Source organism: Lates calcarifer, linkage group LG9, assembly GCF_001640805.2.
Source record: "Lates calcarifer isolate ASB-BC8 linkage group LG9, TLL_Latcal_v3, whole genome shotgun sequence".
In the NCBI taxonomy this organism is placed as follows: Eukaryota; Metazoa; Chordata; class Actinopteri; family Centropomidae; genus Lates; species Lates calcarifer.
The window spans coordinates 14,222,808-14,242,260 of NC_066841.1; the positions used below are offsets into that span (position 1 = coordinate 14,222,808).

The following is a 19,453-nucleotide window of genomic DNA, read 5'->3' on the forward strand; positions in this document are numbered from 1 at the left end:
GTCTCCTATTGTTATTTTCTTTTTTGAGTGTGCCTTTTAAGGGTGAAACTGGTATGTATTCAACATTTAGAAGTTACAGAATTTGGTCCCACATTCACACAATTAGGGCCTCACTAATGACTTACAAGAGAAAAATGCTCAGCACATGTTACCAGAGCTCAAATGCCCAAAATTCAGTTTAAGATTATATGAAACAGAATTGCAGCAAATTCTCACATTTGAGAAAGGGAAAGAAAGAAATTTTTATCATAAATGTTGTAGGTTCATTTTCATGTGGATTCTGTCTAAGTATTTAGCTGAGACAAAAACATTTACATTTATGAGGACCTGTACATTTTCATGGCTAAAACACAAAAAAGCAGCTTAACAGAATTGTACTGGAGAAAAGTGACAGTTGATATGTAGCACTGCCATGTTTTATGTAATTTTGTCTCAAAATATTAATATACATTTTATGGAAAGTCAATGTAGAAATTGTTGAAAGTTAAAATAAGCAGATCATAATGTCTATTTTTGGCAAATTAAGCAAATTAAGTAAATATGTCTCAGTTCAAAATACTTCAACAGATTGATGCAAAAATTTAATATTATCATAAAGTTATCCTACTGAGTGATATGCAGTCATGTTGACAACTGCCTAATATACAACCAGAAATATTAAGGGACAGCTGTAAAATATACTGTACCTCTGTTGTTAGATAAATGTATATAACCCTCTAACCCTTAACCCTCATGGTATGTTTTGTCATTAAGCTCATCCCTAACTAACCTAACTTGTATTGAGACCGGCCAGAAACAAATAATATGTCCACATACAGCGTGAATCAAACACTCCAGGTGAATGAAAAAGGCACTCTATAATCCAAGATCAAAGGTTTTGTTTATTTTCAATCACATACATATACTATTTTTACATACACAGTTCCTTTAAAATGTTGTGTTTACAGTAACAGCTTTCAGTATTTTTTTTCTTTTTCTTTTGCATTTGTTTTGACTTTATTTGAAACGCTATAGCCTGAAGCTTTGAGATCAGCGTGAAACAGATACAGTTTCTTTTTTTGTTTTCTTTTTTTCAACCTGACAATGTCAAAAGAATGATTCATTAAAACAGCACGGAGTAAAAGAAATGAGAGAGAAGGAGTCATAAAAAGAATCGAAGAACAACATCACCTGATTCAGATGAGCTATACAGGGTTTTCATTGTTGTAGAGTTCCACATTTCGGTTCCACATTTAAGACTCTTAAACAGTTTAGCATCACCTGACCCTTGCAGTAGTGAGTGCAATAACGTGTTTATTGCATTGTTGGATTGTTGTTATTTACAATATGACTGAAAGAAATAAAGAGGTGAAATTCAGTAAGATGGGGATCACAAGTACTGAGTCCAAAGGTTTTAATGTTGGCACAGCTGAGTACAAGATGTATCCTAACTTTCATATTGGCAATAATATTGTGGCTGAATCATCATATTACAAATGGACGGCTAACATAGACATGAATTTGGCTAATCTTGAATCCATAAGAGACTAGTTTAAGTCCCTTCTGGCAAAAATTAGGAACAAGATTGGTAGTTGACACGTTTCTAATTCTAAAGTTAATGTGACTGAACATAAATACATACATGAGCTACTTCCAAACACATGACTGCACTGATCGACATTCTTAAAACCAATCACGCCAAAAGTCATGATCTTGTATTGAAAGAAAAATCTGGAGTACATGTGCTGTAAAATAATTCATCCAGACGCCAGATCACGTCTTCCAATTCAACCTTACAGACAAGTTTTGAGTTGAATGCTGGTTAATTTAAAACCGCACGTGTGCATACACACATACACACCAACACACACACACAGATGAGCAGAGCAGCAATGACGTGCGTTATTGTGAAACCATTCATTTCTACATTCAGTGCTGACAACCCAGCTGTTTCTGTGTTAGAATCATCTCGACTTCAGGCGCATTAAACAGGACCAAAAGCACCTTTTTTCTTTATTACAACAGAATTGTCTGGAGGGATGTCTTATAAAAAGATTCAAAGTTCACATTCAGAAAAAGAAAGGGAAAAAAAGACATTATATGTTTCAGTTTTTGTACTCAGTGACCAGAAGATACTAAAAAGAAGAGTGTGGTTGTTGGGATGGTTAAAAATGCCCTGTAGAAAAACTGCAACAGTAGGGGGGTATTTGTGGTGTAGGAGCCGACTCAAACACTTGACCCCTTTGTGAGAAATTCATCTGAATATTGTTCAAAACACAAAGAATATTTAAAGTTGCACCCTGTTTTTGAAAGATTGCCCTGGCCAGACCCTGTACAGAAAGCCAAGCTAGCCATAGCTTATTCTGGAGACGCCGCCCTCAGTTACCCTCTTCGCTCTGTGAAAGTACTGTAAGTCTGTGTGTGGTTCACTGTACACAAGCCACAGGCAGAATGAGTGTTAACAAAGTAGCTATTTGAAGTTAATGTATATATATATATATATTTCTAAGTTTTGGGTGGGATTTTGAGACATGCAAAAGAGAGAGAGAGGGAGAACGGCTGTGCTGCAGCAGCTGAACCCAAGATACACAGTTAGACAATCAAGTGACATGTTAACAAATATGTCAAGTGTCCACCTGAAGAGTGCTGTCACTACATCTCCTCAAGGATGTTTTCTCACTGTCACCACCGAGACTCAACCCTCACTCTTAACCAGGGGACGTACAGTATGAGCCATGCAATTTCCATAAGAAGGAAATATGGTGATATCAATATATATGATTGTAAATGGTGTGAAACAAACACAGATGTCCCGCTGTGTTTCATTACGAGACAGTGTAAGAATCCTTGAGTGTGCCCTTGATTTTTGTACAGTATATTGTCTGTTTACCTGATTGTCAAGTGATGAAACACCACAGAACAGGTAATGTAATCTTTGATACAAACTATGCATACAGTAGGGAGCGATCTGTTTGTTTGTTTGAATCTGTTTCATACAAACACAGCACACAGTACCAAGAAGGTCTTTCCATCCACCAGCAGAGTTAATTACAGTGAAAATTATCTCTTTGCTTGTAAAATATGATTGCGTAAGCCAGCACTCCATCTGAGGTTCCTTGCCCATAAACCCACCAACCTGCATGGAAACATAAAATATGACGGTGGGAACCAAAATAATGAGAATGTCTTCCTTTATTCCTTAGAAGAAAGCTGTAGCAACATCTTAATTGCAACCAACCGTTGCATATTGCAGCTCAGAGTCTTGTTGTGAATAGAGAAAATATACTATAGAATAGATACTGGATGGAACAGGTTCCTGGTGTACAATGGGTTTTCTTAATCAAGGGTTATATATGACTCAGTGGAATGAGACAAAGAGCCTTTGCAAGGTTCAGTGCAAGCAACATATGTAAGTGTTTGTGTATGTATTAGCGTCCCAGTTAGAGGAAATCTCATCACTGCATTTTATGGAGACTGATTTAATTTAGCAGGAGAAATAAAAAGTCAAATTAAATCAAGATGTAAAATGGCAGAAAACCCCCCATGACACGGATAGAAACTAACTAGCACAAGCAATGCCATACAATCCGAGGAAAGCAATTACACACAAAATTCACAAGTCACTGGCTAATGCCTCGAGTTAAAGCGGCAACGTCTGGCTAAAGATTTGGTGGTTTCGGGGGCTAAGGTAGCTTTAAGGCAAGAGAAGAAGAGGCAGAGGAGAAAAATACCAAAAAATAATATGATCTCTGCACCTGCAATGCTTCATTCCAAAAGGCACTTGCCATAATCAGGTTCCATCTATCAAAATAAATAAATCACTAAATAAATCTTCCAGCTAAGAAATTAAACATAGCTGATAGGTGGCCTCGATCCAGTTCCTGTTTTACTGCTCTGTTTTTCATTTTACAACAAAAACAGAGCACATGTTTTTGTGTAGTGTGATGTGAAAAGATGTATATGAATTTACTTTAGGACAAAACAAGTCATTGCTACGAGGTTAACACTCATCAACCGCCTAAAAACTACTGACTTACTTGTATCTCCTTCTAAAAGTGTTGTATGTTTCAGAGAGTCAAATAAATAAGAATAGTCTCCTTGTGGTTATACCACGGTGAAATAGACCAACCTCCTGTGCCTATGAGGGGTTAAATGGTACACAATGACATGCAGGAGTGGTGGAGGGACCAACCATACACTGCCAGGGGAAATGAAAGGGACATTACACACAAATCAGACTCCTTAAAGTTAATCATATGAAGTCTAAGCACAATCAAAATCATTTATTTCTGAGTGTAATGACCCTTTAAAACTGGAGCTCAGCCCTGACATTTACTAATGTGTTCATGGCTTGCCTGTGGTTCACAAACGCACACACACACTCACACTATCCTGTGACCAGACCTCCCCCCCCATGTCTGGAGTTGAGTTAGTTTACATCATATATAAACAAAAGTCTCTATACAGACTCATTTTAAGCATACAGTGAGATTAGCATTGTTTTAAATCTAATCATGCAGGACTACAGCAATAGGCAGGGGCAACTGAGGTGGAAAGCGGTGATGTGGCAAGGTGCGCTAGTCAGAAAACAAAACAAAACAAAACAAACAAACAAACAAAAAAACTCCCAGTGTACTGGCCGTCAGTCCCACTCTGTGTGCCCTTCAGCTGTACAGAATTACATTATTTACAAGTATCGCAGCGGGGGGGGGCGGGCGCCACCCTGGGTGAGAGCGGCTACATGTCCCTGCAGAGTAACCACATAAAAACACGCAAATCAGGCAACCTTACGTTGGGGGATCGTGTCGGGCAGGGATGAGAGGTGTCAAGGACAAAGCCTAGAGGTTAAAATACAGCAGTGTCATTACATAAGGGCTGGATAGGAAAAGGGTGGGAGGAGGAGAATGAAGTTTGTATTGTACAATAGTGATGAGCAAAATGGCAGCCCACCTTGCCACAATGATTGGAGCATAAATGCTTTTTGTAAGGAATTGGGAGACCAGCAGCCAGCCAATATGCACTTTGCAGGAGATGCAAGTCTAAGCATTTGGTCGTTTTATTTGGATGCCATATACAAGATATTTGGGGTAATATAAGCAAAGCAACTAGAGAATCATTAACATATATCTCAGCTCATTTACTTCAGTTTAAATACCACTGCTGTTTTTGAATGACAATGCACAGGCTTTAGATTTCATCATTTCAGATTCTGTTTCCATAACTCATGTTTTTGCTCTTAATATATTAATTTTGATCTGTACTCTTTTTTCTTTTCTTTTCTTTTTTTTTTTTTGTGTTTTTTGTATTTTCAGTTGGTCATTTCGGGTTGGGTTCTTCACCTTCGGAAGAACATGGGGTTGCGCAGGCAGGCGGCTAGTCACCTGCAACACCCCAGGGGTCCTGCAGAGGTCTCCAGGCTGCTGTCAGTGTCTGAGGCCAGGGTCTGGTCGGTGGACATGGAGGAGATGTCGTTGATAGAGGAGGAGGGAGGGAGGCTCTCGCTGCTGTTCACAGCTGCACCTGTGCTAAGGGAATCAACAGCAGCAGGGGGTTACAACGTAAAAGAGTCCTGTTTAAAGACAGGAGCAGAAATACAGCCAGAGGAGACATTTTTGCAAGCACACACAGAGGGCATAGTTGAATATAAAGACATACACAGTATCAGCAACTGTGGGACAACACAATCACAGTGTTTCTATATGAGACAAAGGTAAAATTAAGGTTTGGTTCCAGTAGGTTCCACAGGAAAGATCAATAAGGCTGTGGTGTTTCAGCCTACTACTGGTGTAAATAACAATTTTTTGTTTGGATGCAATAAAAATGCATTGGTATGACAGTATTTATGATCCATGTATCATAAAATTGGCTGCTATGTTGGACAAAAGGGAAAGCAAACTTCACATGTATAGTTTTATGTCATTATTTTTGCTCAAGCATCAGCCCTTTTTTAAATAACAATCTAATTTTCTCATATTGATCTTCTTTCAAAGACAAAGGTGTGAGCAGCCAGTAGGAAACTTTTTGATTTTTCATTGAAGAACTATTAATTCAGTCTACTCGCTGTGGACTAGCAGACAAGGCTCTTAATCTCCATTTCCAAGAAGAAGGATCAGAAGGTGTCGAGGAACCACACAGCTCATCCTCCCGGGCTTTGGACAGCACTTTCATTAAATCCTTGGTGAGGGGGGGTTTTGCTCCCTGCGATAACCTTATGAACAAATCGATGGAAAAATGGAGAGTCTGCCTTTGCCACAGGAGCTGAAAGAGTAAAGCCTGATTAAAAAGGATAAGGATGAGAATGTAAGAGTATTGCTGATACGAGCACATCGCTAACACAACCACTTTTATTCCCAAGCATACCAGCTGTCCCATAATTTGCACGGAGGACATTTACAGTGAGGCAAATCGTGAATCTGCTGTTTGTGTCTGTGCCCTGTGGGAGGTAATTGCTTAATGGAGGCTGGTGGGCACTTCAGCTGACCCAAAAACCAAGCGGAGAACAAATCAGGATTAATGGTTGCCATCAATTCCAGCAGCCATTGCACTTGTAGGTTTACTTACAGTAAATTCATCAGAAAAATCTGTATAAAATCACCACGCAGGAGGAGATTCTTAGCCTTGAAAAATGACCTCAGTATTACCCGCACTGGTGGCTGTAAAAAGATTACTAAAATGGAAGATTAATTAAGGCTTTAAATCCAAAATTAATTGAGACTAATCTTGGGAGAAACTCTGGCAAAAGCTGTGATGTTGGATTATAACTCTTGTTGTGTGTGTGATAAAAAATAGTGGGGCATTAAATCTCCCTACACCCAGCACACGGATGTGGTAACCCCAAAGAGCTCCTGGACCTGTCTGGTTCTGACTGAGGCATCACGTGTGCTCTCAGCTCTACTGTTTTTTTCCTGCTGCAGTAAAACACTGCCGTCTGCAGCTCCTGCACTGCACTGCGTCGGCTACACTCACCATCAGACACTAGGACAGCCCATCTGCTTAATTACAAGTGGATGAAAAGAAGAAGAAAGATGGAGGTCATGAATTGCATGAGAGACAGCGCAATTGAGACAAAGTGAGGAGGAAGAGATGAAAAACAGCTGCTGCAATGTGCATTCGATTCATCTTATGAACTTGTTTCTCCTTCATAATGTTTCAGAGATGTAAAACACAACAAAACACTGTTTAAATGCTGTTGGAACGAAAAGTTGTCTAAGATATTAATACTTGTTGTTTTGGGTGAGTCAGATGGCTTATAATCTATATACAAGAGGAGGATTTCTGCAGAGTGGTTTGTCCATAAGGAGAGAAAATGTTCAGATTACATTCATTTTTCCTCACACATCTGGCAGGTACCTATCCTGGTCAGCAGATGCTGCGGTCTGTGAGGGATTTAGCATTAGTTCAGTTTGCTTTTCTAATCCTCAAAATGAACCTGTTTGTTTTTTAATGGAGACTGGCTGCTGCTTTGACCTAGCAATAAGCTATTTTCCATATGTCTCTGAGTACAGTGGAGTCTGGGTGGCCTAGCCAAGGTGTTACCGCTAACATGACTCCATGCTGCCTCTCTGTGGCAAACTATGAGAACAGCACTTGGTTTGCTTGGAGGTCCCTTGCAGAGAACCCAACAGTCAGGTGCAGCTGAAATTTCCTGTGATGGATCCCAATGGACCCAAACCTTACGTTATGACATGTTTATACATATACATATACACATACACAATCATAAAAGTACACACACCATCTGTACTGAGAGGCAATATTAACAGTTATTAATTAGCTGTTCAACAAATACACTTGGCACAAAATGACACCACCATACTAAACAACATTTAACTTGAGATGCAAGAGACAGAGACACATGGTCAACAGCACAATGGGTTTCTCTATTTACAGGGGATAACTCCAGTAAGGTTATAGTAAATTCACTTACAGAGCGATTAGGGTTATGCACTGAGAGTACCTGAAGGTGAAGGCTGTCCCTTCACAACGCCATTCTTCGTTCTCTCCTCAAAGTTCATCACCTCTTTGTAGATTAGTTCTACCAAAGAGCAAAGTCAGGAGTGAGAGTCATTAAAACACAATTAGGGGTTAAAAAACATGGGTTAAAGGGCTTTAAAGGGGCTATTTGTAAGGTTTCTCTGCTGCTGGACATTCCCGGCAAGATTCAGCCATTGTTGTGTTTACAGAAAACTAGGTTAGAATATGTCCCCTGAGCAGTGCTACTTCTTCAAGGCAGGCTGGAAGCTACAGGGAGTTGCTATCGGAAAGTGACAAGATGGGCAGCCCAGTCCAGGGCTAGCTGATTAGCATGCTAACTTCAGTAGAAGAAAAGAAATGATAGAAATAGATGTGAAATATTGCTGTTGCTTTCTGCTACCGGAGACAACTCTTGGCAAATAAGGGAATAAAGTTTGATGAAAGTCATGTTTCATTTAGACTGGAAAGTAAACAGATATTAATGCTAATGTTCGCGATGTAGTGATAGCAAAACTTACAAATAGCTCCCTTAAGGACTGTGTTGTCAACCAGCATAAAGAAAACACTATATATAATAATACTAGATAATTTTATATGAGATAACAGAGAAAAATATATTTGAGAATGTACATTAAAGGACAATAAAAAACCAAATTCTTGAAACATCCATTACAGTACATATAGTATCTCCAAATTCTGCCAGATCATTTTACTTGAGAAAGAAACTTTTGGTTTCTTTCTTTATTTTGTTTGGATTAATGATTCTCACCTTTCCATTCATCAATGGAGTGTTCTCTTTCATCCAGCTGCTTGTCATAGATCTGAGGTGGAGGCTGAAGGGGAGAGAGAGCACACTCCATTTTAGTAACAGCTCAGCAAACAACCCAGTAAGCACAGATTCATTTCCACATTAAAATTTATATGGCTGATATCACTGGAAAGCTCCAGTTAGAATATCCATTCAAAAAACGTCTCAGCAATATTGGTGACAAATTAATAAAAATATGGAGATGAAAAAAATGTCCATCAACATAATTTAACACTTTAACATGTATTACATGTATGCAAAGACATGCAGAGATAGAGATTAGGCACATGTGGATTATGATTGAAATAAAAAATATACATGTAAAATAAACAGTCAATACTTAATTTACCCTTAATCACATAAAATGGTGATTGGTTGTTAATGTTAATACATTGTTTGTCCTCAACACACATGATACATGACAGTGTTTTAGACCTTTACAATCAGGATCAAACAACTGACAGAGACAGTGAGATAAAAACAAGTCTGGTGAGTTGTCCAGTTAAAGTGCTTACATCCTTTCCCCAAAAGGATTTATCATTTCATCTATCAGGACACAAATATGCTGCCTGGCTTCCAGTCAGTCCCTCTTATCACTCATTCATAGTGACCCAGCCCCAGACTCTGACAACATAATCCTCCTCTCTTTGTCACTGCAGGTGACAGGACCACCCATAAAACTCCCTGATATGACCTTGGAGGCACAGTTACAGGTCAGTATTCAGCAGCCACAGCAGGACAGTAGTGAGAGGTTTTCTTCAAGCAAGGGTTTATCAAGTTAATTTTTGTTATCACTCTCATTAACATCTTAATTGTGATTATATATGCAGACTAGATGCGTAACATTAGCTGCGCCTCTTTTCACTGCAACTACACAGCACTGTGAGGCCTCTTCATTCCAGTAAGGACATTTTGATATGATGACTTAAACAGATTGTCCTATGCTATGTAATATATACATATATGATGCAATTGTTTTTGTTATAATTTGTTATCGACAGTGCTTTACTGAGTGTGTCCTTTGTAAACGAAAGACCAATAGAGTTTTCTCTTTCTTTTCTTCTTTTCTTCTCTCTCTCTCTCTCTCTCTCTCTCTCTTCTTTTTCTTTTTCTTTTTTTTTTTTTGATGTAGGGCGGTTGTTATTTACCATGGATATTTGGATGAGATCTCTGGCCTTCATCAGCATGAGATGACATTAGAGAAGGGGAAAACAGCAGAAAATGTGTTGAAATGCCATTCACAGCCATGTTATACATACCACATCAACTCTAACAACAAATATCATCATTGAAACCATCACCAATATGAACAACTAGACAACTTAGACAAGTGCACAGTCATAAAAATCTTCCAAAAATGATTCATAACTACAATGGAGGTGTATGTGACGTACTACTATTAACCAGTGGGCTATTTCACAGAGCGAAACAGTAAAGCTGAAATTCATCAGCTGGTCATGCACTCATTAGTGTATTGCTGCAAGGAGAAGTGGTATCTGTACGATTTCATCAAGCTGCAGATGGCTTTTTCCCAATCTCACTGTCACCTCATACTAATGAGGCACTGATGAAGAAATTAGACTTCACCAAATAAACCAGGAACACCACCACTCTTACATTACAAAACTGGACAATGCACTGAGTCACTCTTTTATACTGTAGCAGCAAAAATAGATCAAAAACTCTCTTTTTTTCACTACATCTAAAAAAATACTCAATTTCAGAGCTCAGATATAAAGAATAAAATCATAAGTGAGAGAAAAATGAAAATGAGATGTGAAACCAAAAAAATAAAATATAATCATAAATGCACTGATCCAGTAATTTTCACTGTTACAGAACATTCTGTAGTTTCAAAATGTATATTTGTGTTGTAAATCAATGTAACTGCTTTTGTTTAAAGCAAAGATAATAAGAAGACAAGAGAGTCATCATTATTCTGTACAACAATGCAAATACAAAGTAAGAATCAGTAAACATGGCTGACCAATCAAAAGACAGGGGGAGAGGATTGAGCTCGGGATAGTAATCAATACACAGCTCTGCCAAAGGCCTACTCACCGCCTCCACCTCAGCTGGATCATACCACACGTTGATGTAGGGGTGCTGTAAGGCCTCGTCCACCGATATCCGTTTAGCAGGATCAATGATCAGCATCTTAGACAGCAGGTCTCTGGCCTGGCTAGCTGTGGTTTGAAAAATAAAGAAAAAAGAAAAAAAAAAGATATCTGGTTGAGACAATATTCCTCTGTGGCACTGATATGCCAGAGGGGGATTTAAAACATATTAAAACAGCGGAGAGGGAGGAAGAAAGAGAAGAGAGAAAGATAGAAATGACAGGGATTAAAGAGAATAATAAACAACAGCAGCTTGTGAAAAGGAGACCAGACCTTCACAGCAACTGAACCACATGTGGATTGACAAACAAACAGAGTGAGAGCTTTGGAAAAGATTCTGACTTTATTTTGACTATTTGTTATTATGGATTTTATGTTGGTAAGATCTACAGTATGTCTCTATAGAAATATACTGTACAGATGCTTACTGCAGAGAGCTGGAATGACATAATAATAATTTGACTTCTAATTAATTGATTTGTCGATCAACAAGAATTTTCTGCTTTTGTTCATCTTGTTTGAATTTTTTCAGGTTTTAGTCGAACAAAACACGATATTTGACCACATTACCTTAAAGGAACAAACAGCAGACTGATCAGTTATCACTGACTGCAGCCTTAATATAGATGATTCTACTATATTTTATCTACTATCCAGATATCTGTCTCTTTTGTCATTACTGAAATTCAAGATTCTGGTTTGTCCCATACATCTATTATTTATTTCTGCTGATGCAAAAATTAGGTCTTGGCACTATTTGTTGAATGTGTGGATGAATGAATAAAATCAGAGACATTACCTGCTTCCACTGATAAAATTTCTATGTGTAGTTTAATAAGGGCATCAGTGTGTACACTGCACTGCATTTGGTTTCTATACATATAAAATGCCATCACCATCACCAGTCGCTCAGTCGGTCAGTCGCTATACCCTCAGGCCCTCTTGGACCGATCTGAAATCGAGAACCCTTAAACCGCACACCATCCCTCTCCAACACATACTGACCTTCACTATAAATAGCTCCAGAGCACCAAAGGACTAAAGAAACTGAATTGAGAACAGAGAAAGACAGATGAGCCTGGCACAACCTTCTGCATTTTGCCCCAGCAACAACACATCAATAAGAAAAGGATGGTAAATCTGTAAAATGACTCCTCCTCCATCACTCTGCTTCCTCCTTTCCTTACTCCTCACGTGTCTCGCTTCCCCTCGCTCTACCCTACAGTGCTGTCTGCCTCCTTTCTCCTACAGTTCAAAATAACCAAAGCCCAAAGGATGTCAGAGTCACTTCCTACCTATCACAGTACAAAACATACAAAACAGCAGGACTTCAACCCGGTCTCTCACTCTCTCACTCTCTCTCTGGGTGTATTTCCTTTAACACTGTCACTTCAGCATCGAGCTGCCGGAATACAAAAGTGATTCATGAAAATGTTACCAGACAGGGACTTTGATGTACAAGCGGGGCAACATAAAAAGCATATTTTGCTATATTTCATTGCAGGGAATTTCCCATTTTTAAAATACTAGGAAGAGAGATTGCTCTTCTCAATTGAGACCGAAGAAAGAAATTATCTCTTGGTTAACCTGCTGCATAAGAAATAGATTGATTGAGGTTCACAGATAGGGTTCAGAAATACATTATGGTGAACATATTTCAGTTTAATGTGGAGACCCAAAGACAAGATGTAAAATGAGTTTTCTGAGGTAAAAGTTGACCAAAACACAACTTTTATTTCCTATATATGAAATAAACTAGACTTAGACTCCTAGACTACACACATGCATTGTCATGTGACAATGCAACACTACTCCCCAATAACTGTTTTACTGTCAAAGTGGCAAGTCCTAAGAAGCAGATGTAGCCAAGATCCATCAAAGACTGGCTATATGATTTATTGAAACATTTAATGGGCAAACATCATATATCTACTATGATTTATAGATTGCATCAAGGATTTAACAACACCCTCCCAATGCTTCGGCACAGGTTTTCTAAGTTATAAAGAACTCTAAATTATTGAGCCACCAAAACAATACTTTATCTCTCGCATGATTATCTGGTGTATGAATGTCATTACATGGGAGATAAGCTGTAATTTTTTATGCCTTATGTTTCAGGGTTTCTGTAGTTAACCAAGATGTTGCCATCAAAGGAATGAGTGAGGGTTTATACTAGTCTTGTGGGAGCACTGCAGAGCTCTACACTGCAGAATCAGGGCATGAGTGTGTGCTACATAGACCTGCAAAGGTTTTAAATTTAAATAATCAGTCAAAAAAATGGAGGATGTAGTTACATGCATGACAGTACCTCATAAACATGGTCACTGCAATCTGATAAAATACAGTACACTTGCAGCTTCATGATGTAGAACTACAGTTTCTCACCTTTGAGTTTGTTGTGCTCAGAGTCAGCAGGAAAAAGGCAGTCGGGGAAGAGCTTGGGAAAGGTGAGGCCTGCATACTTTGGCCGGTTCTCAACATAGTTCCTCACTGTGGGCTGGAGCTTCTTCATGAACTCTGGTGAGGGCGTGCCCAGCTGCTCGATCACCTTGTTCCACTGGTCGATATCTGATGTGGTGGGTCAGGATTAAGGGAAATGCATGTGGAATACGCAGTATCCTGTCATCCCCTATGTCTGTGACCTCTGTGACCAAGTATTATATATGATTTTTTTATTGATGATACAAACAACATGCCCATGTGGGTGTATCTGTGTGTGCAAACATGATTGTGGTGTGTGTCATCTTGTATTTCCCCTCCCTGTTGACAACAAATATCCCCCCCCCATGTTCTCACACAGAGTGCCAGTTGAGGTAGTTAGCTGCCAGCGCCACCAGAGATCCCCATTACTTCATCTTGCTGGAACGCCACACACTTCCACCTCCTTTTTGTCTCCATTGCACACTGGCTGCAATCCAGCCGGTGCTTAGTGAGGCAGTTTTTTTTTGTTTTTTTTCCCCCGATCCGCTAAGGCTCTTATCCATGGCTCTTTAGCAAGTTGTTGGATTCGCTCAGAAAGCTTGAGGTGTTTTTCCTCAGTGTGTCAGTGCCAAAACAGCATGACTCTCCGCTGTGTTATTCATGTCTCGAATTGGGGCATCATGCACCTGAGGACGGTGCCCACCCCCCCAAGTAAATGCTATGGATATTCGGGTTTACGTATGAAAACAGAGTGAGGGAGCGGCAGGAGGTCAGAAGGATACGGTCAGTCCCAGGGAAAAGCACTGTCCCTCTTATCACCTCTCCAAAGATGCAGCCGACTGACCACATGTCCACTGGGGTCACACACACAAACACACACACACACTTGCATTACCAACAGCTATCAAAAACTATCTTCAACCTCCAACATGACTTGCATTTACTGTACATATAAATGTATCAAAATCCCTCTCTTGTCTTTTCCTATAAAGCAGAAATATTTTTGACAACTCATCCTGAAATCACGACAACATGCATTAATAAGCTGTCTATTCTTATGCCACGTGTATGCTGCAAACAGAGTAAACCTCCAATTCCCTTGCCATTACTTGATGGCCACTCATTTAACACACTACTGTACTAAATGGCCATCGAACACCCAGTCATATTGAGGCTCACTGTGCTGTGACCCATGTAGACCGACCACTATTCTATATCATCATCTGACAGACACTCAGGAAGGCCCAGATAACTTCAGCCTGCGTCAATACCTCAGGTCGAAAAGTCTATGAATTAAATTAAGATTAGCAACGGGCGGCGTACCAGTCCAGAACTGATCTATAAGCAGAAGATTAACAAAAGTGTGTGTGACTGCACTTCATTGATCTACAGTAAGAACGAACGGAGTGTTAGATGATAAGAATTTCAGGTCATTGTGAGAGCAGAGATAGGAGGGAGAGAGATATTGCAGAGCTCATTGCAGGGGTTTTCTGGTCCACCAGAGCATTAATCTTTCCGAGACTGCAAGTTCAGGGATGTGGAGATCAGAGTATTAGCCACAAGCACCTGCAGAGTCACCAGCCTTGAGTTTCTCACTCCTTATTTGTCTCTAAACTATTTACAATCTAATTTTAATGTATATGACAGGTGACATGACATGTTCATCATAATATCATGAGACCATATCGCCTAGCAGAATGGTGTGGTACATTCATGTGTTTTTAACCATTTTTGGACAACAATGGAGGTCTATGGCACAGAGGAAATAGATATATTAGGGTTTTGGCTATATAGACAATCAACAGCAGGATCAGTTCACTGCTAGTATTGCTCTTCTCATGCGATTTGTTGAGAAAAGTAAAATGTAGAACCTTTAATCTTGCACCATCCTAGTTTAATAGTTTCCAATCACTGCAGTTGTTTAAGTTTTTTAGTTAGATGCTAACATGCTAACAGTCTACACCTATAACCTTTCCTCACGTTGCCAAGTGAGCTCAACTATGCTGCTAGTAACAGATGCTCAAAATGAATAAATTAATTATTATTATTCATTGAATGTTTAATAACTACGTCTGACTCACACATGTGGGCACCCTCAGATGGCAAGATGAACATCACGTGCGCACGCATGTGCACAAACTCAGCATGGGAGACTAATACTGTTTATCCAAATCCATTCTACTGAAAGAAGTCATCTTGGGGATGCAATTACAGCCCTCCCTCACTGCAGGAGAACTCACCAGGTAGCACTCCAGAAACACTTCAAATAGCACACACTTAAATATTCAGAGACAGAGAGAGAGCGCTTCCTCTTGCCAAAACACAGGACTGAACAAAGCTTGAGATTCAGACTACTCATACTGACTAGACAGCAATATTTTATTATGCTTATTTTATTATGTTATTGCAGGTTATATTAAAAGTGTTAAAAGGAGAATAGTTGGAATTCACATGGACATGTTATAAAGCCAGCCAGATGTGAGTGTAGTTTAGTTCACCTCAGTAACATACAGAGAACATCAGGCCAGGCACAGAGTGACCTTCGAACTAAGTGTAACTAAGATGTAAAATGACAGAACCAACTTTATCCAGGAGCTTGAAACCCAAGGTTGACGGTCATATTTCAAAGAAAACATAAACTTCTCTATGAGTAAATAGTGTTACCATCATAATGTTGCTATGTGTTAACAAGGATACAGTCCCGACCAGGGAAAAGGATTTTGTGGCGCACCATTTCTCCCATAATGCACCCCACCGACCATATATCCACTGCACGCACAGAGGTGAGGGTGAGACGAGCGGGGAGCAAAAGAAAAGAGAGGAAACCACAGGTTAGTGTTAGACACATTTAGCAGTCTGGGAGCTGCAACAGTGATTAGACACTTGATTGTTATTCAGTGAGGAAGAAATAATTAGTGAGAGGTATGTTACATAGAGATAAATTAGAAAGAAATGCAAACATAGACAGAGCAGAGGGACTTAGAGGGACTAACTAGCAGAAAGAAATTCAAAGTCTTGGAACCTACAGGCTTCCATCCATGGGAGGAATACGGCTATTGAGTCATAGTGTTTGTTGGCATTCAATCACATGTCTGATGTTCTGGGAGCTTTTAATCAGTGACTTATATCTCCAAAACTTCAATTTACTTTAGCTTATTTGCAAAGTGTAACTTGACCTGAGTTGTTTATAAGGTTTTTTAGTTAATGCAGTGATCATTAATGCCCATGACCAGACAAACAATTAAATTTTTTTTTTTGCCACAGTCAGAAGCGCCTGCTGTTTGTTCTGCTGCATTGCAGGTAAGTGACTGGGTCCCACTGGCTTGAAGAATACATTACATACAGCTCACAGAGACATACTGCTGCCAATGTCAATCACTTCTTTAAATGACTTGTAAAGCGGTTGTATTGAAAGCGGTAGAACTTATACAGCTAGATGTTGGTTCACTACCAATACAAGAATATTACTGAGGGCAGATTTAGGGAAAAATTGTTCCAATAAACTTTATCATTTAGTGATACAACTATATTAGCAAATACTGCCATATGGGCACTGTTTAGTTTCTATGAGCTGTTTTCATTGACTGTAGTAAATGCATCAGTGGGATAAGATAAATAGACCTAGAAAATAAAATGACTCCAGTGTTATCCTTTACAGATGTCTGAATTTGATCCACTGCAAGCAAATACATTCGCAAGTCATTCAACAATTCTTGCTAATTCTCACCATTTTCTTTGTATCCCATTCCCAGGATAACCTCTGGGGCTCTGTAGTATCTAGTCACCACATATGGGGTCATCATGAAGCTTGTGCCTGCAGTCCTCGCCAGACCAAAGTCCAGGATCTTCAGGGTGCAGTCTGACTTCACCACTATATTGCTTGGTTTGAGGTCCTGAAGAGGGAAAAAGGACTTGACATGAGAAACTGTATCTATCTTTTTTTCTGGTTTATTATGTCCATTAATTTTACTACTGGGTGAAGAAAGGGAGGATCAACACATATACAACTGCAAGTAAGACCGCGCTGAGATACTGGCCCACAATGAACAGGAAAAAAACAAGATACTACAGGTTTATATATAGTTCAACATGACTATCACTTCTCTACATTGAATGTAAGACTATAGCCAGAGCGACCAGGGTTTAATACCTGCAGCGACCAGGTATTAAACCCTGGTCGCTGCAGTGTTTCCTCTTGTACCACCTGGATGCCCTTGCCTGCCTCACCTTGACGCCTACTCATGTTAGGCTACAAGACTGGTATCCAGACAGATAAAATAGACAAAATAAAACATAATCAGGAGTTAAAGAAGAAAACCGATGCATCTTGCTTTCCTACCCTGTGAATAATGCCAGCTGAGTGCAGGTGTTTGATACCACACAACATCTGGTAGAGCAGGTAGGACATTCTCTCATGGTCAAGCTCCATCTGAATCACCTGGCACAGGTTGGCATCCATCAGCTCCATCACTAGGTACCTGAGAAAAGGTTTGATTGATTTGGTTAACAGACTTATCAGCTGAGTCTAGTGTAGCTGTCTACTAGAATAATCTGAAAACTACAGCCCTTCTATCATGTCTTTTCAGAAAAATTAAAAGCGCCACAAAGACGCATGAATCCCTCTGCAGCGCTGTTTACCTAGAGATTGTTCTAAAAGTGAACACACTCTCATTCATCATTCAGTATGAGAACAGGATATCTCCAGCAGCCTCAGATTACACCTACTGTACTCTCACTGACTACACTCCAGTGGTTGTGTTCTCACAACTGCAGGTGCGAAGGAGTAATGAGCACATAATGCTCAATAAAATTAGTCCCCTTCTTTTCTCTGTCATGTGATCTATCAGAATAAAAGAAAACAAGTAACACTTCCTTGCCTTGCCTTTTACACTCGCTAAATTAATCATTTTCTTGTAAATGCTATTATGCAAAGAAGGGTTTAGTATACTCACACATCCTGGAATTCCTCTAATGATTTCTGTGGTGTGAAGACATTTAATAAACTGATAATCTGAAAGAGAGAAGAGCGCAGAGAGGATCAGCATTCAGTGGTTAAATATACACACATGTGAAATGAGACTTTAAGCAAGGGACTGCGGATGCAAGTTGGCAATGACCCTTACGAAGGACACTGGGAGAGACCGAAGAAGTGAGATGGAACAAAAGAGTGGGGATAAATGTAGAGGACAGGGGAAGAGAGACACAGAAGGAAGAACTGCAGCGCTGGAGATTACATTCACGCCTTCAAGTGCTCTCTGTTTCACTCTCCTGCCAGTTCAGTACATTTCTGGAGGCATGGAATTTAGCACGGTCACAACATTGCAGTCGCTCATCTCCGTTTTGTAGCAAAGGGATTTATCAGGAACCAAAAATAGACTACTGACTAGGGTACAATTAAAAAGTGGCTTTCATTCTGACAATGGATACATGTTCCTTCTTCCTGCATTTTCTTCCTACCTGTGTTACCACTCAGCTTAATCACTTACATTTTTGTGATTGACACATTTCATGAGCACCAACTCCCGGTATGCCCTCTTGGCATGGGTCTGGTTCTGGAAGGGTCTGCTCAGCTTCTTGATGGCTACATTTCTGTCCAGAACAGCATCATAGCCCGCACTGCAGAGGGAGGAAAAAAACAGAGAACAATTTTCCTCTAGTATTCATAGCTGGATGATTCACTCCGTGTATGATTGCATGTCACTGTGACAGTCTGTGGTGAATGTCATTGGTCACAAAAAGAGTGGATGATTTTTCACATCAACCAAACAAAGACTCTTGGAAACAGGTGGCAGATTACTTTGTTCTAAACTCATCTGTAAAACATTTTTCCACAGAAACAGCTTGTCAGTAACAGAGAAATCATATTAAGTGTGGCTGTAAAGAGGAAAAAAGGGAGAACTCCCTATAATTCCAGGGTCCTATGTTACGCAGATTTCTATGACATATAATGGGAACATGATAAAGGGTCCTATGTTCCCAAGGTCCTATGTTCCCCAGCTCTATATAGCACATAATGGGAAACTAAAAAGATGTCCTTCAGCTCTATATTTGCTTAATATGACATGGGCTATTGTGGGAATTTATCAAATGGGTTTTCTGTTCCGCAGCACTGCTGTATGGCTCTAAATATTGATATTTTGCGGGAACTAAA

At 39.6% G+C, this 19,453-nt stretch overlaps 1 protein-coding gene across 8 annotated transcripts in view; it reads right to left on the reverse strand.

Annotated features, from left to right (window-relative positions):
- Positions 1–861: 861 nt before the first annotated feature.
- Positions 862–19,453, reverse strand: part of mapk10 (mitogen-activated protein kinase 10) — a 35,606-nt gene continuing 17,014 nt past the window's right edge. For 2 of the 8 annotated variants that reach the window (XM_018662458.2, XM_018662462.2), the window contains exons 4-14: positions 18,789–18,918; positions 18,255–18,313; positions 17,642–17,780; positions 17,030–17,195; positions 16,000–16,071; positions 13,267–13,449; positions 10,823–10,947; positions 9,910–9,936; positions 8,723–8,786; positions 7,937–8,014; positions 862–5,499 (exon numbers count right to left, since the gene is read on the reverse strand). In XM_018662458.2, coding sequence (XP_018517974.1) covers positions 5,357–5,499; positions 7,937–8,014; positions 8,723–8,786; positions 9,910–9,936; positions 10,823–10,947; positions 13,267–13,449; positions 16,000–16,071; positions 17,030–17,195; positions 17,642–17,780; positions 18,255–18,313; positions 18,789–18,918 — 1,186 coding nt within the window. In that variant the 3' untranslated portion in view covers positions 862–5,356. Of the gene's footprint in view, positions 5,505–7,906; positions 8,015–8,722; positions 8,787–9,909; positions 9,937–10,822; positions 10,948–13,266; positions 13,450–14,084; positions 14,157–15,999; positions 16,072–17,029; positions 17,196–17,641; positions 17,781–18,254; positions 18,314–18,788; positions 18,919–19,453 lie in introns of all 8 variants that reach the window. The other 6 variants (XM_018662459.2, XM_018662465.2, XM_018662466.2 and 3 more) reach the window with 6 other exon arrangements.